The sequence below is a fragment of the Helianthus annuus genome, chromosome 13 (assembly GCF_002127325.2).
Source record: "Helianthus annuus cultivar XRQ/B chromosome 13, HanXRQr2.0-SUNRISE, whole genome shotgun sequence".
NCBI classification, from domain to species: Eukaryota; Viridiplantae; Streptophyta; class Magnoliopsida; order Asterales; family Asteraceae; genus Helianthus; species Helianthus annuus.
Window position 1 is genome coordinate 9,854,041 of NC_035445.2, and position 23,546 is coordinate 9,877,586.

Here is a 23,546-nt window from a genome sequence, read left to right on the forward strand (position 1 = left end):
TCCCTGAATGACCAAAAAGTTTATTTTAGCACACCGAACCTCTCAAAGCCTATTTCTAAGCTATGTAAAGGATATTTAGGGTGTGTTTAACTTATGATCAAGTTCTGGAATGTTCGTTACAGTTCAAATTGGCATACTTTCGCAGTTTGTCGAATTTCGTCCCTGTAAACGAATAAACTTGATTTTGCCATACCAAAGCCTTCAAAACTTATTTCTAAGTTATGTAAAGGTTATTTAAGGTATGTTAAGCATATGTTGATGTTCCGGAGTATTTTTCTCATTAAACTGATTACGTTTATGCACCAATTTGCATATAACTCTCTAGAAAGCGATATGGAGTTTGAAATTGAATAAAAATCAAAACATGAAAAATGTTAAACATAAACAAACAACATTGGGATCAAATAACATTGTTTTATTGATAACTTGAAATGTTTACAATGATTACAAGCACAGATGTCACATAGTCTGCGTCCAGACTTTTACTATTTTATCAAACCTTTTTGGGCCATCTGAATGACCGGGCCGTAACGAAGATTTTCCTAAGTTTTTACTTGTTTGAATCTTTTATGCTTTGTAAGTGGATCAGATCAGATCACTTTTTCTTAATAGATTTTCTGTTATTTTTGAACTATTTAAGCCTTCTCGATCGGCGCGAGGCATGGGTCGAGGCCCATTTGTGCACATTTTGTATCGTTCGAACTTGTATGTAGGTATGCTATTGTTTATCTTATCAAAACGTATATCGCTTTATTTAATAGATAGTCATAATTTCTGGGGCAGACCCTCCCGGTTTTTACAAGGAAATGGAAATATATTCGGGGCATTACCCTCCTGATATTACATTGAAAAGAAGAACATGAAACAAAAAGAGCGATCTTTTTCGGACCGTGGTGATCGTGCGACTACATAAAGCATTTCTTCAGATGGATCCCGTTCCATGTTCTTGGGACGGGGGTTCCGTTGATTTTTTCAAGCACATAGGACCCTTTGTCACTAGCTTCATTCACACGATACGGTCCTTCCCACCTGGGGGCCAATTTTCCAGGAGTCTCGACTCGGCTTGCGTCGTTGCTCCGGAGCACATAATCTCCAACTTTAAATTTATAAAGCTTGGTACGGGCGTTGTAGTACTTCTCAATTTTCTTTTTGTATTAGGCTTTGTTGATGCCTAGGATGTCTGTTGACTACGTCTGCATGAAGTCTTAGGTCAAGATAGGTCAACACAGGGTCAAAAATGTCAATTTATGTATTTGTAGAAGTAGGTTCGCTTTTATGTCAAGGTTGTATAGAGGTCCGCTTTTAGGTACTAATCAGGTCCGCTTATAGTGCAAAGTTGTAGGTCCGCTTTTGTGTCAGTCACAAAAGCGAACCAGAGTTGCCTATATATAGTGTGTCATTTGGAGCGGATCTAAGACGTATGGGTGTGCTCTGGAGCGAAACTCTGTCAAAATTTACTCAGGAAGCTAATAAAAGCAGTGGAATTAATAGGACAAGCTGTTGTAACCTTGTATACTCTGTTTCTGCCTTCGTATATGAGGATGAGCTACCTTGACTGACTTTTCGGGTCAAAACAACGGTCCAACAAGTGGTATCAGAGCTCAGGACGAGGAGTTCATACTACTACAGCTTATATCTGCAGAAATCTCTCTTTTCTACTCACTTTCTCTCATACTTTTTCGGTTTTCAGTGGTTCCTACGGTTGAAATTGTCTGAAATTTGAGTATAACGTGTAAAACTTACTAATAACAAACCCTAGAAAGTTTTAGATTGAAATCCGGATTAAAAATGGTCAAAATTGGTTAAAAACTGAGGTCCGATGTTACGGTTAATCGGAGATCCGCTTGAATTAACATGTTCGGTCCGCTTTTGTGACTCTGGTCCGCTCCAAAAACAAGCTTGGTCCGCTCGAGCATACATTTTCTGGTCCGCTCGTATAAACATTTTTGGTCCGCTTTTACGAACAAGTTCTGGTCCGCTTTTACGAACAAGTTCTGGTCCGCTTTTACGAACAAGTTCTGGTCCGCTCGAACGAACAAGTTCTGTCATTTTCTAGATTCGCTTTTGTGACATTATTGGGTCCGCTTATCTGTCATCTATACAGATAGATCCGCTTTTGTGTACTGTTTTTCAAAAGTTTCGGAAAATTTTTCTAAGTGTTGGTTGATTTTGCAGGAATAGTCAAGATGGATGATATCTTCTTGAATCCTTTCAGCGACATGTACGTTTTCACGGGAAGTTCTGGAAACAATGACACATCTTCAAGCAATGCAAACAAGAGTCCACCGAAAGAAAGAAAGAAGGAAGCTTGGGAGTCCGAAAGCGCATTTGGAACATTTAACAAACCTCCTAAGCTGATGGCTATAGAAGATTACAGCAGGTGGGCAACAAAGTTCAAAGACTGGTTGATGGCATTCGCTTTTCCCAGCTGGAAGAGTATGAAGAATGGTTACGCCAAAGGTAAGAAGAATGGTGAAACATTGAGATCGCTTGATGAGATTGATAGTTTTGTGGCCGAGCAAAAGTGTGTGGCATTATTGTTTCAGTCGGTGCGGGAAGACATCATTTCGCTGATAGATTACTCCAATGCTAAAGATATGTGGGAGAAACTCGAAAAGAAGTGTCTTGGAAGCAAAGAGATTGTAAAGAACAAACGAAAGCTTCTTAGAAAAGAATTTGATCTTTTTGGATGTCTAAAGAATGAATCTGTGTGTAAAATGATAGAGAGGTTCGGTCATCTAAAATTAGAGTTAGCAAGACATGAAATCAAGTTTTCTGATGAAGAACTTGTTGACAAATTGTTCGATTCATTACCAGATGAGGTTGATTGGAGATATTATGTGCTTATGTTGAAGAACACTATTGCTCCTGAAAAATTGACTCCAGATTTGGTGATTGAGAGACTTGAAAGTCACGAGCTGGAACTGAAGAAAACTTACAAAGTCAATCACTCTTCTTCTCAGCAGAATTTGGATCTCTATTATCCAAAAATCATGATGCCAAAAGTAACTTCTCCAAAGACTGCATTTTCAGCTGAGAATGTATCTCCAGCAAGCAAAGAAAGTCAAAGCAGTCCAAGCAGCGGAAGTCACAGTGGTTATCACAGTGGATCTTCATCTTCTGCAAATCGTTCTGATGCGAAGTTTTCTTGTAACATCGCGATAGATCTGAAGAACGCACAAAACTTTGATGAAGAGTCGGCCAAGCAACAAATGGTTTTTCTGGCGTCTGTGTTAGAATCCTACGAAGGGTTGGTGGCTGGTAAGATCGGGAACACAAATCTGACGAAAGAAGATTACGATCAGATAGACCCCGAAGAAATGGAGCTAATCGACATTCGTTGGGCGATGGCGAGTGCTGTTCGACGTGCTCAGCGTTTCATGGAAATTACCGGGAGGAAGACGATTGGTGGTCCGTCTACAAAGTTGGGGTTCGATAAATCAAAGATGACGTGTTTTAAGTGTAAGCAGAAGGGTCACTTCAAGCGGGAATGCCGGAACGCATATGCTGATGAGTCAGAAAGTCCGTTTCGAGACGATTATTACAAGAAGGCAATCTACCATCAAAATAAATCCGAGCCGCCCAGATTGAAGCAGACTGAAGATAACAGAGACAAATCAAGGGCTCTGGCTGTGATTTACGATGATGAGGGGTACGATTGGAGTAAGGAAGTTCTACTGGAAGAAGATGCGGTGGGTTACGCATTCATGGCAAGTAACGATGAACCGATTCCGTGGAAAGATGATCGTACTGAAGAGCAGAAGCATAGATATCGGAAGATGATTGCTGAAAATAAGATTATCAGACTTTCTGGCATATTTCTGGAGGCAAAAAGAGCAAATAGATGGGATCCAGATAGAGAGTGCTACCTTGATAAGTATGGCAACATCGCGATTGATGACAAAACGCTAGATATCGAAGCCATCATCAAGGAGTACAAAGAAGAAGATGAATACTGGCAGCACAAGTGGTGGGGAACACCAACTGAGAAGATGATTGAAGAAGAGAAAGAGAAAGAGAGAAAGCAGAAAGAGGAGAAAGAGAAGAAAGAAAGAGAAGAAATTGAGAAAGTAAAGCAGGTTGATACAGGCTTGATCGATACTACGCAAGAGTTGACGGCTGAGAACCTGGGAAAGACGGCTGACAAGGTGCTGGCTGCGAAAGCACTTGAGGTAGACCCTAATTCTGTTACTGAGTCAAAGGGACTGGTCAGTCAAATTGAGTCAACAAATGCGTCAGGTAACAAGATCGACGGGAATGCTGACTGCAAAAATTGCACCAAACAATGCAATTTTTGTAGCACTATCACGTACCTTAACAATGAGAAAATCAAGAATCTGACAACGAAAGTTAAAAGTGTTGAGGATCAGATTCTAGGTCGTGACAGAATTGTAAAAGCTTCAACTGAACGGAACAAAGAATTAACGGCTCAAATTGAACATAATAAAACTGAACGTGAGAAAATAAAATGTGAAAATGAAAAGTTAATTCTTGAAAACCGTCAAATTTCTGAAAAGTTTGAAAAATTGAAAAGCATTGTCAAAGATAGTGATGATCGAAATGGCAAAACATTTAAAGAAAACGAACATCTGAGAGCTGTGGTGAGAATAAAAGAAGAATCAATTAACAATCAACTGGATGAAATTGCTAAATTGAAACTTAAAGTTCAAGAAGCTGAAATTGCAAATGAAAGAATTCAGTTGAAGTTAAACAGCTATAGCTCAGCAAGCTTTGTTTTGCAGCATATTGTTCCCAAACCTATAGGGAAAAACAGAGCTGGCGAAGATGTGTTTTCTGATGGAACGGGTGTAGGGTTTCACAAAGTTCCACCGCCAATTTTAGACAACTACACGAAAAAGCAGTCTAGTTTGGTGGAAATTGAGGAAGAAAGTGATGTTAAACTTCCTGAGAACATTGATGTCATGTTCACGTCTTCCAATGAAGATAGTGTCCAGAATGATGTGGTAAAAAGTGTGGTTGACAAAGTGCTTAAACCGGATTGTGACACTTCTGAGGAGGATGGGTGTTTCTTGGATAAATACATTCCGAAACAACAGTCCAAGAACAACTTAGATGAAGAATCAAACCTTGTCATGTACAAGATGATGGGTTCGGATAAGTTGTTTTCGAATTCAGAGTTTCCGATCGAGAATGTAAACATGAATAAGTTGACAAATGTTTTTAAACTGGTTGAAGTCGAGTTCTCAGCAGTGAATAATCTGAGTCGAAAGAAAGATAGGGTTTATAACAAGAAATCTGTTAATCCACCACGTTTTTACAATAACAACAGAAACAATTGGTCGGGTGGTCATCAGGGGGGTAAACCATATCAGAAAAGAAATGTTCCAAACAAGAGGTTTGTCGAGAAGAAAAAGTTTGTGAATAGTTCGAGTTCACTTGCTGATGAAGAGAAAGAATTTTTTTCAAAATCGAACAAAGAATTTTTTGAGAAGAGAGCTTCACAGGCTCAGTCTGAAGGCACGAGTCGGGTAGCTGATACTCGTACTTGTTTTAGGTGTGATAAGGTTGGTCACATTGCACGAAAGTGTACTTATGTGAAGCCTAAGACTGAAGCTGTGAAAGTTCAACAAAAGAAGGATGATGTGAAGGGTAAAGCACCGATGTTTGTTGAGAAGAAAGTTGTTGAGAAGAAAAATGTTAAAATTGACAACTTAAAAGTGAAAAATGAACCCGTAAAAAAGTCGGTAACTAAAAATGACATTTTTTACAAAAGGGTTGCAGTAACTCAACAGGTGTGGAAACCTAAAGTTGAATCAAAAGTTGAGAAGAAAGTTTCAACTTCTGAGGTGAAAAAGGCTGAAGAATCAATTACGGTTGATTGTGATGCAAATTTTCCACCTCTTAAGGCTGAAAATTTCAAAATTCAAATTGCAAGAGTCAAGGTTGCACCTAAGGCTGATGAGGCCTGGGTGGACTCAATGTTTGACTAAACAGTTTGAATTGCCGGAGCTTCCTGGTTAGCGAAGCATGAATCGGCATCTTTCTTGAAGTTGTTTAAATGATGATTTGTTATGTGCAGGATCTTCCAAAACTTGTATCCAGGTGGATCATGGATAGCGGAGCATCGAGACATATGACAGGGAAGACCGCGCTGCTGTATGATGTGAATAACATTAATGGTGGTTATGTGGGTTTTGCGGGTAACCAAGGAGGAAAGATCATAGGTGAAGGAACGTTATCGAACGGCATCGTAACGTTTGAGAGAGTTAACTACATCGCTGAGTTGGAGAACAACCTGCTAAGTATCTCCCAGATCTGTGACAGAATGTATACTACTCATTTCACCGACAAAGAATGTTTGATCTTGAAACCGGGATTTGTGATACCTGACGAGTGGATCATCATGAGGGCACCAAGAGTCAATGATCTGTACGTGTTGAGCGTTGCTACTACAACCACGGGTCAGGCTCATTGTTTTGTGTCTAGAGCAACGGAGAAAGAATCAAGGTTATGGCACCGAAAGATAGGGCATATTCACCTAAGGAAGATGAATCACTTAGTGCATAACGACTTGGTCACAGGAGTGCATGTTAAAGGTTTTCATCTGGAAGGGGAGTGCATAAGTTGTGTCAAAGGCAAACAGAAGAAAAATCACACCCTACAAAGCAAGTCAATTCAGTTTCACGACCTTTGGAAAGACTTCACATGGATTTGTTTGGTCCAGTGAATGTCAAGAGTATAACAGGAGATTCCTACTGCTTGGTCGTGACTGATGATTATTCCAGATTTTCTTGGGTTATGTTTTTGAAATCCAAAGACGAAACGTTTGACAGCCTGGTGGCGTTGTTTAAAAGAATTGAGAATCTGTACCAGAGGCCGATCTGTAGAATTCGCAGTGATAATGGTACTGAGTTCAAAAACAGTAAGATGGAAGAATTTTATGATGAAAGAGGTATACTGCATGAGTTTAGTGCTCCGTACACTCCGCAGCAGAATGGAGTTGCAGAACGCAAAAACCGGACGCTAATCGAGACAGCCAGAACGATGCTTGCAGACTCTAAGTTACCAATTAATTTCTGGGCTGAAGCTGTTTCTGCTGCATGCTATACTCTCAACAGAGTTCTTACTGTAAAGAAGTTCAACAAGACGTGTTTTGAGCTAATCAATAACCGCAAGCCGAATTTGAAGTATCTAGAACCGTTTGGGTCACCCTGTACGGTGATAGAGCCTAATGGAAAGTTTGGTCTGAAGAGCATTGAGGGAATCTTTGTTGGTTATTCATGTCCTACACGGCGTGTCTTCGTTCCAAATGAGAAGCGGATTATTGAAGCAGCGAATGTTGAATGTCAAGGTTACACTATGCCGCCACAGAATCCTGGTGATTCATGGCGTTATCATTATGACAAACTTTGGGATTCGTTTGACATGAGAGAAGAATCAGAGGAAGAAGAAGACTTCTTTGATGAGCTGGATATTTTGCGAGAGTATGAATCGCAGCTCAGGTTCCCAGCGGAGTATTCTAGAAGACCTCGGGAAACCTCAAATGATGATGAAGCAGGTCCTAGAAATGCTGGTGTACATGATGATGAAGTTGCTCCTGGTAATCAGTCGGAGGCGAATGATGATCAAGATGTTGATAACATGCCAGTATTTGACCATGGTGATTCAGATCTTGAGGGGGAGCAGATCCAGTTGTCAAGTCAAACAAACCAAGTTGGTGAACAAGATGTAGAGCAGAATGTTACAAATCTAGAGGGAAATGTAGATGTTCCAAGCGAAGTGATGCCGCGAACTCTTTCTTATCATCCAGAGGAGTTGATCATAGGAGAATTGCAATCGGGCGTTCGCACGAGACGTCAAATTGACCAGGGCTTAACATGTTTTTATTCTACAGTAGCACCTTTACAAACTGAATTTTCATTAAGTTGTTTTATCTCACAGGTCGAACCGAGAACTTACAAAGAGGCGCTTACTGAAGACTCTTGGGTCATAGCAATGCAAGAAGAGTTAAGTCAGTTTGAAAAATTGGGAGTGTGGAAGTTAGTTGATTTGCCGGATGGTCAAAGGAAAATCAATACAAAATGGGTTTTCAAGTGTAAGAGAGACGATAGAGGAGTGGTTGTAAGGAACAAAGCTCGACTCGTTGTTCAGGGCTTTAGTCAACAGGAGGGGATTGATTTTACAGAAGTCTATGCTCCTGTCGCACGACTAGAGGCTATCAGAATTTTCCTAGCATTTGCGTCTTGGAAGAATTTCAAAGTATATCAGTTGGATGTAAAATCAGCGTTTCTTTACGGGAAGGTCAAAGAGGAGGTTTATGTTGGTCAGCCGCCGGGCTTTACTGACCCAATCCACAAGAACAAAGTTTATCTGCTGGACAAAGCGTTGTATGGTCTACATCAGGCGCCGAGAGCCTGGTACGAGACTTTGTCTCAACACCTACTCGCTAACCAGTTCATACGTGGAAAAGTGGATACCACTCTCTTCACTAAAGTCATTGATGGTCATCTTCTGATAGTACAAAATTTATGTGGACGATATAATTTTTGGGTCAACAAATGAGAAATTGTGCAAAGATTTCGAACAGGTGATGAAGCAGAAATTCGAAATGTCATCAATGGGGGAGATGAAATTCTTTCTGGGTTTACAAGTTGAACAACTTCCTGAGGGAATTTTTATTCATCAAACGAAGTACGTGCATGATATTCTAGAGAAATTTGGAATGTCAGGTTCTACTCCAGCTGCTACCCCACTTGCGACTAATCATGGGATTCACCCAGATCTCACCGGAGATAGGGCTGATGAAACGTTTTACCGTTCCATGATAGGTTCTTTGATGTATCTGACTGCTTCACGTCCTGACATCATGTACCCAACGTGCCTCGCAGCAAGATTTCAGTCTAACCCGAGAGCATCGCACATGATTATTGTCAAGAGGATATTACGTTACGTGAAAGGTACTCCGTCATTAGGGTTATGGTATCCTAGGAAAGGCGATTTTACGCTCGAAGGGTATTCCGATTCGGATTTCGGATGCTGCAAAGTCAACGCGAAATCAACAACTGCATGATGCCAGTTCTTTGGTCCTAGATTGGTTACCTGGCAGTGTAAGAAACAAACATCTGTGGCGCTATCTACATGTGAAGCGGAGTACGTTTCTGCCAGCAGTTGCTGCTCTCAGATCCTGTGGATACAACAACAGATGCGCGACTACGGTTTGCAGTTTCTTAACACACCTCTGTTTGTTGATAATGAGGCCGCAATTAATATAACTAAAAATCCAGTACATCACGCTAAAACTAAACATATAGAAATTCGTCATCACTTTATTCGCGATTGCTTCGAGAAAAAGTTGATACGAATTGAGAAAATCCACACTGACGAACAAAAAGCTGATTTGCATACCAAAGCTTTTGATAAAAATCGGTTTCAATATTTGTTAAAACTTAATGGTATGAAATTACTTTCAGTGACGGATGGAATTGTGAGCGTTGATGAGAGTAATGTTGCGGATGAAGACGAGAGACAATCTGCGATGGTTTGTCGATTTTTTACGTGTTTTGGTATTTAGGGGGAGATAGATAGTTGTACATAGTTTATTTTCAGAAAATATAAAAACAGTAAAAAATGCAAAAATCCAAAAACATGATAAAATTGAAAAAGAGCTTGTGTATATAGGGAAAATGATAGTACATCAGCTAGACAATTACAGTATGCTAAAGATTTGGAAAGTCAAAAAGAGTTAAACAGTCTCACTAACGATGTGTAGATAGGTTTTCGTACATTTAGTAGATTTATTCGGGATATAAACCTAAAATTTCAAACTTGTGAAATTCGTGGGGAACACCACTTGGATATATAGGTAACCCCTGAAATCTCGTTTGAAAGGTCCCATATTCTGAGATACTAGGTCTTTATACTCAGTGATATCTGGGGTATTATTCCGGGACTTCTGTTGTATGGAAGTACTGACCTAGTCCCCGAATAATACTTTCTGCAAAATGCTTGAAATATAGCATCGCCCTCAGCAAGCTGATGAAACGATAAAATTGATAGTCGCTGCTGTTGTAATGCTAAAAGATCCTCTAAAGGGGACACACCAAAAGTCGAGTCGTCATCTCTCTGCTGAACGGAAGTTCTGACCTGAGCTCTCACGGTTTCACATCTAACCCTTTACAGATATCATCTGTGGTATACTCACCTGTAAGACTGAATATCTGGGATTCTGGATACGGGAGTATATTCAAGAGGTGGGACACATGAATTGAACTAAGTTCTAAGACACTTAAATGATATCCTGAATAGATTGAAGTTTGTGTGAGAATTTAAGATGGATCAGTATATCTACAATCGAGGTGAATTGTTTAAATCTAAAAATGTAATGTAGCTTAACGGTACTTGTAATCTGTCTGAAAAGCTGATATGATTCCCTGACACGCTCGCCAAAAATAAAACTTGTAAATAGTTTACTTTCTGCAATTTAAGTTTTCTGTTATTACAATTTCTTAGTTTAGATCACCTTAAAATCCAAAAAGATTTTATTTCTGCTTTATTTTAGACAAACCAGAGTGGAAAGTTGATTGTTGGATTCTAGAAAGATGAAGCAGATGCAGGAGATTCTAAGCTGAAGATTGAGGAGAGCTTACATTGTTGGAAGTTTGAGAGTTTTCCAAAACAAAAACAAGTTCATTAACTTGATACTTGTTATTTTTCAGAAAAAATTGAAAATGTTTTTACTAAAATCAGTTGGTATCGTCAAATGATCAACCAGGGTCATTAATTTGAACTTGGTAGGTTAATCAAGTGATCAGGGTCATTAATTTGGACCTGAATACTTGAGTGGATTGCTAAAACTGATTGAGTTTGTGTTTTATTGATTGAAAAGATAGATTATAATGTTATTGGTTGAGTAACAGGTTTGGAGACTTCATTATTCCCAACGGAGGCAAATTGTCAAAGCTTGAACCAGATATCTCAAGATCCCAGGATACTGAGAGGGGGAGTCTGTGAAAGGGGGAGTCTGGATCAAATGCTATAGGGAAGATGAAAGTTAGAGCCAGGTGTTAATTCTGAAACCTGTGAAGAATGCTTACGAGGAGAAGACAGAGTTGGAGAAAAGACCAAGATCAAAGACTATGGATCTGAAGACTGATAAAGACTACGTCAACATCCAAGGGGGAGTCTGTTGATGCATAGGATGTCTGTTGACTACGTCTGCATGAAGTCTTAGGTCAAGATAGGTCAACACAGGGTCAAAAATGTCAATTTATGTATTTGTAGAAGTAGGTTCGCTTTTATGTCAAGGTTGTATAGAGGTCCGCTTTTAGGTACTAATCAGGTCCGCTTATAGTGCAAAGTTGTAGGTCCGCTTTTGTGTCAGTCACAAAAGCGAACCAGAGCTGCCTATATATAGCGTGTCATTTGGAGCGGATCTAAGACGTATAGGTGTGCTCTAGAGCGAAACTCTGTCAAAATTTACTCAGGAAGCAAATAAAAGCAGTGGAATTAATAGGATAAGCTGTTGTAACCTTGTATACTCTGTTTCCACCTTTGTATATGAGGATGAGCTACCTTGACTGACTTTTCGGGTCAAAACAACGGTCCAACAGGCTTCTTTGACTGCGGCTATGTTCCGGCATTCTTCCAACATATCGAGGTTGGATCGGAGCTCTAGCTCGTTCTCTTCCCAATTTTTGCATCTTTGATTCGGGAGCCCAATCTCTGCCGGGATCACCGCTTCGGTGCCGTACGTAAGGTTGAATGGCGTTTCTCCGTTACTTGTCTTGTGTAAGGTTCAATGAGCCCATAGAACATTTGGCAACTCGTCTGCCCATCCTTTTCCTTCGTAACCGAGCCTTCTCTTTATCCCATCGACGATTCAGCGGTTTATCTGTTCGACCTGCCCGTTCCCTTGAGGGTGAGCGACTGAAGAGAAGACTTGGTTAATCTTCAAACTTTCACACCATCGCTTGAACGGATTCTCCGCAAACTGTTTTGCGTTATCGCTCACTATATATAGCGAGAGACAGAAGCGACACACGATTTGTTCCCAGAAGAATCTTGTTACATTATAATCGGAGATGATCGTGAATGGCCTTGCTTCCACCCACTTGGTGAAATAGTCTACTACCACCAGCAAATATTGAGTGCTTCCGCTCGACCGCGGAAAGGGCCCAACTATGTCTACGACCCATTTTTTAAAAGGCCACGTGTCAATTACTGGGATCATCTCATTTTATGCTCGAAGACTTATTAGTGCATGCTTTTGGCACTCATCACATTGCTGGAGTTCTTTCACTGCGCTTTCGTGCATTCCAGGCCAATAATACCCTGCGTTCTTTACTTTAGTTACGATCATTTTTGGCCCGGCATGGATACCACAGATACCATATGTATTTCCCTGATGATGTAACTGGCTTGCTCCGGATCAAGACATTTTAACAAAGGACCCAAGAAGGTCTTTCGGTACAGACCCCCTGTCACACCCTGGCTTTTGCGGAAGCGTGGGTTTATTTGGCGTGACTTCTTAATACCATAGCAATCAATCATAACAATACTATATGATAAAACAAGAGATGTTCATCCATTAATAAGGTTTAGAAATACAATACAACATCATTTTTAAAATGACGACACATAAAACAAGATACAACCATAACATGATTTAAAACGTGTTCATATGACACAATAAAAGACTTGAATAAAAACATGGTTTAAGGACATGTAACCCGTCCAGGTAAGAGTTACACCTCCTGAACCTACTACCCCGGATGACGTCTTTATTTAGTACGCAGCTTGACACAAATGCAGACACTAGCCAGATCCCTTAGTTTTCCTGAAATACATGTAAGTTGAAAAATCAACAAAAGTTGAGCGAGTTCATGTGTAAGTGAGTATGTATAAACCTTTATAATGCGTTTGTATGTATGAAAATCCCTGGTATGTAGCCATTAAGGAAAAAGAAATCACCATTGGGTTGCAAAGCCAATGATATGTGTGAAGTGATGCAGGAAGACTCAAACCTAGCGGATTTGTGCACCGGGCACTTAGTCACCACATGGTCCACTCGGCGGACTCAGGAGTGGGGCTCGCTACACCCAAATAGATCTATCACTAATGTCCCTCGGTCCTACAACGAGGATTAATGGCTTTAAGTTCCACCTACCCACTCACATGATCTGAACGTCCCGACCCTCCTTAAGCTAACCATACCATGTATAAAAATGTCCAAAATAATTGTAACATGTATTTCACCCCCGAAGTATAAAACTGAAAATAGTTAAGAAAAAAAGGGGGACATGAACTCACAATATTGTGTCTTCAGTATGTGTAACCCAAGTCTCCTCAGCCAACACGACTACCTACAATGGTCTAATGTCTATTAGACGAACGGGTCGTGCCTTGTCTTAGTATTTATGTTTTTGAGTTATGTTTCCGATGTTATTCCAAGTTATAATGATTATATTTGGTTTTGGAATTATTGTTTATACAGTATTTCTGAATTAATACTTTTCAAGTATTCGTACTCGTATTTCCTTCCCAAGGATGGGGGTATCTTATACATGTATTTTCATATTTGTATTTGTATATCTTGCCAAGTAACGGCGTCGTATTTCGGTGTATTGTTCTAAATAAAATATGTTAATATATTCCCAATATATTTTTCCAAAAAACAATATATTTTCAAGTCTCACTTAGAAAATATATAACTTATTTGTCAAAAATAACGTATGTCAAAATATATATATTTTCCCGAAAATAATATATTTTTACTTCCTTCGTTTCAAAAATAATATTTTACCCAAAAAAATATAGTGTATAAGAGTATTCTTCCGACAAACTACGTAAGTTACGTTTTAGTGTTTCGTATTGTAACCATACTTGTGTAACTTAAATTACTTATTTTGCGAGAGCTTCGGTATTATTTTGGAGTCGTAATTTCACGGTGTTTTCATGTTATATTATTTTTACCCTAAAAATAATATATCTAGTTCACAAACTAATCACATAATCACACAAGCGTTTTACTATAAAATATATATTCTAAATATATATTTATCAAGTTTTATTTATGAAAATCCACCTCCGATACTTGGTAACATTTGAAATAAAAATCATGGCGAAATTTATTTTGAAAACCAAGTTAAAAATATATTTGTAACCATTTGTTATAAAAATATTTCTAAGTGTTATATTTCTAGAAAAATTTAGCCAGGGTTTCCTCTGTAACTGGAGGTGTCCATGCTTTTAGCATATCATTTTCTTTTTTTTAAAATCAACCAAACAATTTACCAATCAACAACATACAATATTTATTCACTAATCTTGACAAAATAAGACTAAATCATAAGCTCATGAACTTGAAAGTTTTGTGAAAATAAGTAGTAAACTTACTAATATGTTTAGTAGGTCTTGTTAACTTTTAAAAACATGATTAGTTTCTTGGAAACTTTATTTTTAAAGAATTTGAAGTTTAACATCTTCTAGTCAAGATTCACAAAAATATTTCTTTATGAAATTTCATTGTTACACAAGTGTTTACACACTTGTTTAGTTACTATAAATGCTTCTGGTTCATAAAATATCCGGGTTTTAACAAAACTAGTATCTTCCGCTTGGTTCTTCCGAAAAACCACTTGTAGATCTTTAGATCCACAAGTTTACAACTTCATTTTACAAGAAAAATTATGTTTATTCAAGTTTCAAGTTCATGGTGGATGGTTTCATCGTCTTTCATATTTCTAACACTAACATCCTACTAGTTCATGTTCTTGAACATGATCTAGTATGTCTAGATGATGATCCACCCTACTTTTAGTAACAAACAACATCAAATAATCATAACTACACAAGATTTACATGATTTACACACATATCTTCTCTTTATCCACCCTATTCACCTTATGTTCAAGACTTTAATGTAAGTTCTTTAGAGTTTCTTAAGTTTTAACCATTCAATCAACTATTAACCACCAAAAACAAGATCAAAATGAAGATTAGAAGCACTTACTACTAGCACAAGGCTAGGGAAGAAACAAGGCGTAAAAGTGGTGGATAAAAGAAAACAAGAGTGGTCCTTGAACTTCCGAGTGCACCAAGCTTGTTTGTTGAACCTCTTGCACCTTTGTATGTATGTAGATCACTTGTATGGAAGTTGGATGGTGGTGATATGGTGGATGGAGGTGGCGGCCGAATCAAGGAAGGAGGAGGATGTTGTTGTTTGTTGATGGTGAATGAAGTGAGAGAATGATGGACTAGTAGTTCTTATATAGAAGTCTTCCAACATTAGATTGTCCATTATGTAAAATGTTCTTATATCCACCAACATTCCAAATAAAATATTGAAAAGCTCATGGGGGTGTCCCCACATTATACAACCGGTTAGGGGGGGTATAGTTGGGGTGTAATGGAATGGTAACTAATTTGGTTAGAATTTAATAAGTTTAGTTAGTATATTAAGTGTGTTATGTAATTTAAAGGGTGTCAGGGTGTTCGGGGACCCTAACTAGCTCAGAAAAGTAAAAATAATGTTTTTGGCAATATTTTTATGTTCCGGGTAAAGTCCGGTTGTTCGGTTGGTTATTGATCCGTTAAAGTGCTAAATGAAGCTTTAAAGCGTCTTTTATATTGTTTTTAGTGATACAATAAATTACCAACACTTTGGAAAGTGTCTAGAATTATTTTGCCAAGTTTTTGCACCTTACTAGCTTTGTTAAGAGCTGAATTTTTGTATTCAGTGCAGAATTCTGCACTTTAAGTATGTTTTAGGCACTTTCGGTCACTATAACTATCACCTAGTGACGCAGTTTTATGATCCTCACCTCCCTACACTCCCTACTAGTGTAGTAATCTATTCCTGGCTCATACTGGCCTCAGAAACAATGTATGTCTTGGTGCTGGTAATGTCAGCATGTTTTTGTGGTTATCCGTTCACTGTGCTATCTGTGCTTTGTGCATCAAGTTTGTCACTATTGTTTGTGTATAATAAATGGAGTGACAGTATAAAATGTGATGCATGAGTATGTATGTATGTATCAGAAATAAGAAAGTAGTTTAATCATAATTGTAATCAAGCACAGTAATTAAGCACCAATTAAATATTAATTAATAGTATGGATGCATGCAAATTTGACGGTTGTCACACCCCCTTCTTGCATTTGGTATTGAAGTGAATTGATCTGGATTCTTCTAGCTTCTGCCTTATCAACCGGCAAGACATCATGCACTAAGTAGTTGATGATCAGAGTCATCCATGTTTGGGCTGGGGCTTCTACTTGCATGACCTGTGGGGAGGCAATCGAAGGTGCGGTCAAAACTTCCACCCGTACCTCCTTTGCGAGATGGCTGAACGACACAGATGCTAGCTTACTCAAAGCATCGGCCTTCTTGTTTTTGCTGCGGAGAATGTGTTCAACTTTGCACAAGTCGAATAGTGCCATCACTTGCTTTACTTGCTCTAAGTACTCGATCATGTTAGTTTCCCTTGCTTCATACCCGCCGTTTACTTGGTTTGCTACAAGTAATGAGTCGACATGAGCTACGACATTTTTTGCTCCGACTTTGGCTGCTAAACGTAAGCCAGCCAACAATGCCTCATATTCGGCTTTGTTATTGGAGCTTTTGAATTCTAGACGGAGTGCATACGTCATGTCTATGCCATCAGGATCAGCGAGTATTAGTCCGACTCCTGCACCCTCGGCACTCGAAGCTCCATCCGTATACAAAGACCAGGGTTTGTTCGGAACCTGTTCCATTCTCTCCACTTCCTTGTCCTCCGGCATCTCAACCAAAAAATCGGCTATCACCTGCCCCTTCAATGGGCCTTTTGTTCTAAAGGTAATGTCGAAAGCGCCTAACTCAATTGCCCACTTTGCCATTCGACCCGATACTTCAGGTCGTCGGAGAACGTGTTGGATTCTTTGGTCTGTTCTAACCTCAACTGGGTGAGCTTGGAAGTATCGCCGAAGCCTCCGTGAGGTGTGGACCAGGGCCAGAGCTAATTTTTCTAGGTTTGAATATCTTGTTTCGTAGTCTTTTAACGTTCGACTTACGTAGTAAATGGGAATTTGAGCTCCGGTTCGATGGGCAACTAAAACTGCACTGATAGCGTCGCGTGATGCGACCAAGTACACTGTTAGCACCTCGTCTTCTTCCGGGACGGTGAGAGTCGGTAATGTGCCTAAGTAAACTTTGAGTTCCTCAAAAGCACGAGCAGCCTCATTGGTCCATTTGAATTCTGATTTAAAACTTTTTCGCAGTACGTCAATAAATGGGAGCGACCTGTGTGCAGCTTTTGACAAGAAACGATGGAGAGCAGCCAAGCGTCCGTTTAAGGACTTAATTTCTTTGACCGAGGTCGGAGGCTTCATGGTGAGAACAGCGTCTATCTTAAAGGGTTGGCTCATAAGCCTCATGATCCGACCATGACACCTAAAAACTTCCTTTCTTCTACTCTGAACGTACACTTTTTAGGGTTCAATTTCATATTGATGCTTCGGAGTCGGGTGAACGTTTCAAAGATATCTTTCAACATAGCTTCCTCGTCGTGACTTTTGATCACGATATCATCAACGTATACCTCCAAATTTCGTTCGATTTGGTCTTTGAAGGCTTTGTTCATTAACCGTTGATATGTAGCACCTTTAAACCGAAAGGCATCTTTGTAAAGCAATAAATCCCTTCGTTAGTGACAAAGGCCGTCTTATCTTCATCTTCGACCGCCATTTGTATCTGATGATACCCTTTGTAAGCGTCTAAGAAACATTTCAACCTGAACGTGGCAACCGAATCGATCTTTTCATCAATTTCCGGTAACGGAAAGCAATCCTTTGGGCACGCGTCATTCAAATCTGTGAAGTCGATGCACATTCTCTAGGAGTTGTCTTTCTTTCGCAGGATAACTGGGTTTGATACCCAGGTTTGATACCGGACTTCTCGGATGATCCCAGCATCTAGGAGACTTCTTACGTCTTTAGCGATTGCTTTGGCTCTGTTGCCATGTGTCTTTTTCTTTGTGCTATCGGTTTAATTGATTCTTTCACGTTCAAACGGTGCTGGGCCATGGATCTGGGAACTCCCTGCATATCGGAATGCTGCCAGGTGAAAACATCAATCGAGTTTCTTAATAATTCCCATAGGAGCTTCTTAGTTCGTTTCGGGAGCTGAGCCCCGATTGCCACTTCCTGCTCCGGGAATTCCGAATTAATCGCCCAGAGTTCTGTAGGTACTTTGGATTTTTTGGAACTCATTTTTGCTGCGTGTCTTACCTCCGCGACGAATGAATTCGACTCGGAAAGAACAGTGGCGACTCCTGCCTCGGTAGGGAATCTTCAAACGTAGTCGGGAGGGTAATTTGTCCTATCGGACGAACAACCTCTCCCGAAAAGCTTATCAACGGAGTGGACACCTCAATGAGTCTTTTCTTCCTTTAGGGGGCAGCTGTTGGAAACATTGTAAGTACATTATTTCAAAGCCACTTCCTCCATCTACATATATTCGTCAGACCAGATGTCCTGCAATCACAGCCGATATTGTAATCGGACCATCCCAAGCATCCTCCGGATCAATTGGGGGGGGGGAGTACGTAGGTTGGTGCATCCAGGCTGCCATGTGTTGGTTCGATCGCTTTACTCCTCTTGGTTCGGCGGATCGAATCATATTGATTCCGACTTCGGTATTTGGGTTTTCGATTGCGGCTGTTGACTTCTTGCCATCCTTTACTTCTTTTACGAGGTGAGAACGTTTTCCGGACCGTACAGCTTTTTCGATTTCCTGTTTTAGTGCCCAACACTCATCAGTTGTATGCCCCTTGTCTCTGTGATATTCACAATACTTTTTGGAATGCTTGTCAGATGTAGGACGTTGCTTCGAAGGCACAGGAAATCTTGTGTTTCCGTACTGAGGATCTCGCTTAGCGACTTTGTTAATTCGGAGAAGGTGTTGAAACGCACGTTACCGGTGCGGAAGCTGCTTCGATCAGACTTTTGGTACGGACCACGATTACGATTACGATTCCAATTGTTGTTCCTGTCCTTTAGTGGTGATGCGTTCCGCCTCTATGATGCGATTCGAGCCTTTGCGTTTTTTGCTGCTGTTTCGTTCGGCTGTCCACAAGCGCTTTTTCCTCGGACAAAGGCTCGGGCTCGTTCCATAAGCACTTCCATGGTTTTTGGGAGATCTTCATGGAGTTTTTCTATGAGCTGATTGTTTCGTACTCCGTGACAGAATCCCGAAAAGCGGAGTTGGTCCACTGCTCCACTGATTTGCATACTTTCTAGATTGAATCGATCGATGAAGTCTTCTACCGTCTCCCCATAACGACGCTTTATATGGTGTACTTCCGTGATGTCTTTCGAGCAACGTCGTTGTTGGCAAAAGTTTTGCAGGAACATTCGTCGGAAATCTTCGAAATGATCGATCGATCCTTCTGGTAGTCCATCAAACCAGACCCGTGCTGATCCGGTGAGAGTCTGAGCGAACATATGACACCATGCTGGCATGGGCCATTGTTCGACTTTAGTTGCTCTAGCGAAGGCGAACATATGATCGTCCGGATCGGTCGTACCATCATAAAATTTCAATGTCGGAGGCATTTTTAGCTTCGCCGGTAGCGGTGCGTTAACGATCCTCAGCGTGAATTTTGACTGAGAAGTCATCGACGTTGGCTAATACGGCATGATCAGCTCTTGATCCCGAGGGTTTAGACCCAGAGATCCCTGGCGAAACAGGTCGTATAGACCATTATTTACTGGAGCATTCGTACGAGTGGAAACTTGCGAAACATATGTTATGGGAGTGGAGATTATGAAACTTACCATAGATCCAGAAGCGAAAACTCCAGTGGAGATGGGATTGGCCCCTGGGTAAGCACTGCTGAATAAGTTTGTGCGGAGATTCTGTAACATTTCCTCCCATTGTTGCTGCTGCTGCTGGAGTTGCCGTAGCAGATCGGCATTGCGTAACAGGAAAGCGTTATCAAAATCAGGCAGCGGCGTAGAAACTAGAGCAGTAACTGAAACTGTAGTTATAGAACTCGCGACTACAGAACTTGCAGGTGGAGGTATCGTTACCGATCCTAACGAAACCGTGGAGATAACTGTTACAGGTGCAACTCTACCTTCCAGAATGTCGTTGTAAGACGGGAAAGTGTTTGTAGATTCCATAATTTTGAATGAAAAGAATCAACGAAGTAGATTTTGTGAATTCGAGGGGATGGCGCCACTGAAGACTCAAAAACCAGTTGGTTCGAGCTAGGTTGAACAGAGCTTCAGATGACCTTGACAGGAACCTGTAAGATCACAAGAAAGGAAACACACCGTTAGCCTCATCACAGGGAGGGTGGCCTCTCTGTGACCAAGCTCGGGCGTGAGAATAAGTATTTGTGGAGGAAAAGTAAGTCAGTGAGAGAGAGAGAGGCAGTTTAGAGAGAGAGAATAGCGATTACCCTTTGATGGAGGTCTTGGCGGGGTATTTATACCTTTTAGGTGTGCTGATGTGCCAAGTTAGTTAGGGTCGGACCAGTCGCTGTCAGGTAGTTAAAGCTGTGGGCCCCTAGTTAGTTAGGGAAGATCCTATTGGTTAATCCCATTGCGTGGAGGTTACGGGTTCGAATCCTGGGTACTCCAGGCTTTTCAATCCAATCAAGTTGGCAAGGGTATTTACCGCCAGGGATCGTTGTCGGGTCGTGAACTGGGAAGGGAAATCCCTTCTGCGGCTAAGGATACCGTGCACCTATCCTTTTTTTTTAAGTTCACACGACTAAATTATTATAAATTTTTACATTTTAAGTGATATATATTTTAATTTCGTTCATACGTCTTTACTCTTTAATGATGAGAACGTGCAGTTAGAATAGGATAGAAATTGGATTAAGAAAGACTTCCAAAACTTTTCTTTTCTTAACAAAAGACCATAAGGAAAAGTAAACGTTGACTCTGTTCCTCTCATGACTGCAAATGGCTCTATATATTGCAAATGGCGCAACTTGTTGCCCGACTACCTGCCATGCCATTGCTTTGTAATTGCCCTTTTTCGTGTGGAATGAAAAGAATATCTTTCCTTCTTAATTCACAGTTTCCTTCAACCCAATTACCATTTTCAAAATGGGGAAAGTATTTGCAAAAGTTGCATTTTATTCTGCGTTTGCTCTTTTCCTATTAGTGGATAGAGTTATAAGTCGCCATTTGCAGTATAATGCTGTTGAATTGGCGTCGAATGGTGTCAGTGATGGTCGAGAGGACGGATCCATTATACGTTTCAAAACAAAGGATTCTTCGGAAGAGGAGTGCATGCTAATGTACGGGTTTTTGCCATGTTCAACCAATATCCCGAGTCATTTGTTTCTCATTGTGATTTATGAGTACCTGTTGTATCATGGTGAATCCTATGCTGGTGGTGATGGCCGAATATTTCGTGTCCTTGGCAAAAACTTTTATGTTACAAGTTTTTCTCAGCTTCTTGACGCCCTTCCAGATTCTTTGATCCTTCTTGGTAAGTTTACTCGTTTATGTTACATGCCATGTATTCAAGCAGTTAACTAAACACTATTTTCTGACATTTTTACCCTTGATCGTTTGAAACATAGTAACTGGACTGGCGAGTAGTAAAGAGAAAGCTCAAGAATACGTTCTAACAGGTGCTGGGTTGCTTGCTGGATCTTCAATATTACTTCTCACACTTCTCTGGGGAGCATGCTTCATCTGCGGTAGAAGAGAATTCTATGTTCAACCTGGTTCCGAAGTAAAAAATAAAGCGAAACAGCTATTATCTGGTTTGCATTCTTCATCTCTCTTAACAGTACATCAACGTTGTCGTTTTGTACTAGCTTGACTCAGCTTAAAAAGCATGTAGGATTGTTGATATGAACCTAAATGGGTAAATATATGGTATATTTTTTATAGGTTCTGGTGTTCTTACAGATGCAGAAACCAGTTTTGATGCCAAAGTTATGTTCTTTTCACTTATACCATTTTTAATCATCCTATTGCCGAGTGTGTTTGGTTTATCGTATGCTAGTGAAGAATACAAGACGGTCCTACTCGTGTCCCTTTCTTCTTCTATAATATGCTTGATCTCATACTTCTACTATCAGGTATACATTTGTTTCGTTTACGAAAAGTTGCTTGAAGCGTATTGAATGTAGATATATTACTCAATTCTGAACTTTTTTCATTTTGGGAACCTTTTTTTATTTACAGAGTAATGAACCAAAGTTATGGAAAAGGAGACTGTTGTATGCAGAAGTCGAACAAAAAGTAGAAATGCATGTATCATTTTATGACGTACAAGACCTTGTGGTGGACAGGGGAAATCATTTGATGATTAGAGACAAAAACATGGAGAAAAGGTTGAAAAATCTAGAGAGTGAAGAACAAACAAGTGAAATGATTAAAGAATGGGTTGATGACACTCGAAAGTTAATGGATACTGATCCATATACATGGGATAGAACGGACACCGAATATAATCAAGTCAGTGTCTTACAGTTAACCAGTATCACCTTGCTTGGTGAACTTAAATGAAAATGGGTTAATGATACTTTCGGTTGTATATTTCAGGTTGCGGAACTGTTGCTAGAAGAAAAGAACACATTGATGGCTCAAATACGGTCTATGATGGAACATGCTTCAGAACAGGAATTGCTTAAAGACGGAACACCAGATGAATCTGCCATAGATAAGTAAGGCCAGGCGATGTCGGTATCCGTTACAAGTTGCAATTGTGATTCGTCTAGTTTTTTACAAGTTAATTTTGGTGGTTGTTTACCTAACATGGTTCAAGGTTATAAACTATAAATTTTTACTAAAGATTCTAAAATTGTACTAAAAAGTATTTGTAGATCAGCCCAAACTTGCCACTTCTCTTGCTATGAATATGTGACTGACTATGTGTTACTTTGGGTTAAATTTTACAGATTCTTTGAACTCATAGATGCCAACGACGATAAATCTATTACACGAATTGAACTGAAACACTTCATCATGCAAGTCAACAATGAGAAGATACTGATAGATGACAAGATAGCTGAGATCATGATGAGACATTTAGATGTTGATCGAGATGAAAAAATAGATAAAGACGAATTCAAATCTGGAGTCGTAAAATTGCTCAAAACTTGTAACTCAGAAAAGCAGGCGCGGGACAGCAACCAAGTAAGAAACATCATGACAATATAGTTTAAAGATGAAAATTCAAACCAATTATAAGGTTGTTAGGTGAATTTGGGTTGTAGTTTATCTCTAGAAACGTATATAATGTATATATGTGTGGGCCATCGGGGGGCAAAAGTGAAAGTGCACTAACTTTAACGTTATTTTACTAATTTCGTGAAAATAACGTTAAAAGCTGAGGACGGTTAATCATGCATCATGTGGTGGCGTTGATAGCTGAAAGACAAAAGGGTACATGCACTAATCGGTCTTTGTCCCGATTGCTGAGTGTTAGGTGCCTTATGTCCAAGGCTTGATGCAAAACTGCTATCGAGTTGGGGGTCTCACTCGAAGCGGCCTCTCTATTCCTACGGCATAGAGGTAAGACTGTCTACATCTTACCCTCCTCAGAACCTACCTTTGCTTTGCTATTGGTAG

General features: G+C 39.9%; 2 protein-coding genes across 2 annotated transcripts; one reads left to right on the forward strand and one right to left on the reverse strand.

Moving 5' to 3' along the window:
* Positions 1–19,016: 19,016 nt before the first annotated feature.
* On the reverse strand, positions 19,017–19,616 carry LOC110900485. The gene has a single exon (XM_022147373.1). The coding sequence runs from the start codon at positions 19,614–19,616 to the stop codon at positions 19,017–19,019; it is 600 nt and encodes a 199-aa protein (XP_022003065.1).
* A 1,442-nt stretch (positions 19,617–21,058) lies between these two features.
* LOC118485713 (sodium/calcium exchanger NCL2-like) lies at positions 21,059–23,135 on the forward strand. The gene is made up of 6 exons (XM_035982124.1): positions 21,059–21,450; positions 21,545–21,730; positions 21,861–22,051; positions 22,158–22,430; positions 22,518–22,639; positions 22,874–23,135. Exons 1-6 carry the CDS (start codon positions 21,063–21,065, stop codon positions 23,133–23,135), a joined length of 1,422 nt encoding a protein of 473 aa, XP_035838017.1. The 5' UTR covers positions 21,059–21,062.
* Positions 23,136–23,546: the final 411 nt, after the last annotated feature.

What these genes read in the sequence shown, in the direction of transcription:
- LOC110900485 (XM_022147373.1), bottom strand. Translation starts at nt 19,616, where the DNA reads ATGACTTCTCAGTCAAAATTCACGCTGAGGATCGTTAACGCACCGCTA.
- LOC118485713 (XM_035982124.1), top strand. Translation starts at nt 21,063, where the DNA reads ATGGGGAAAGTATTTGCAAAAGTTGCATTTTATTCTGCGTTTGCTCTT. An exon ending in AGATTCTTTGATCCTTCTTG is followed by an intron (nt 21,451 to 21,544) that starts GTAAGTTTACTC and finishes TTTGAAACATAG; the next exon opens with TAACTGGACTGGCGAGTAGT. An exon ending in TCTCATACTTCTACTATCAG is followed by an intron (nt 22,052 to 22,157) that starts GTATACATTTGT and finishes TTTTATTTACAG; the next exon opens with AGTAATGAACCAAAGTTATG.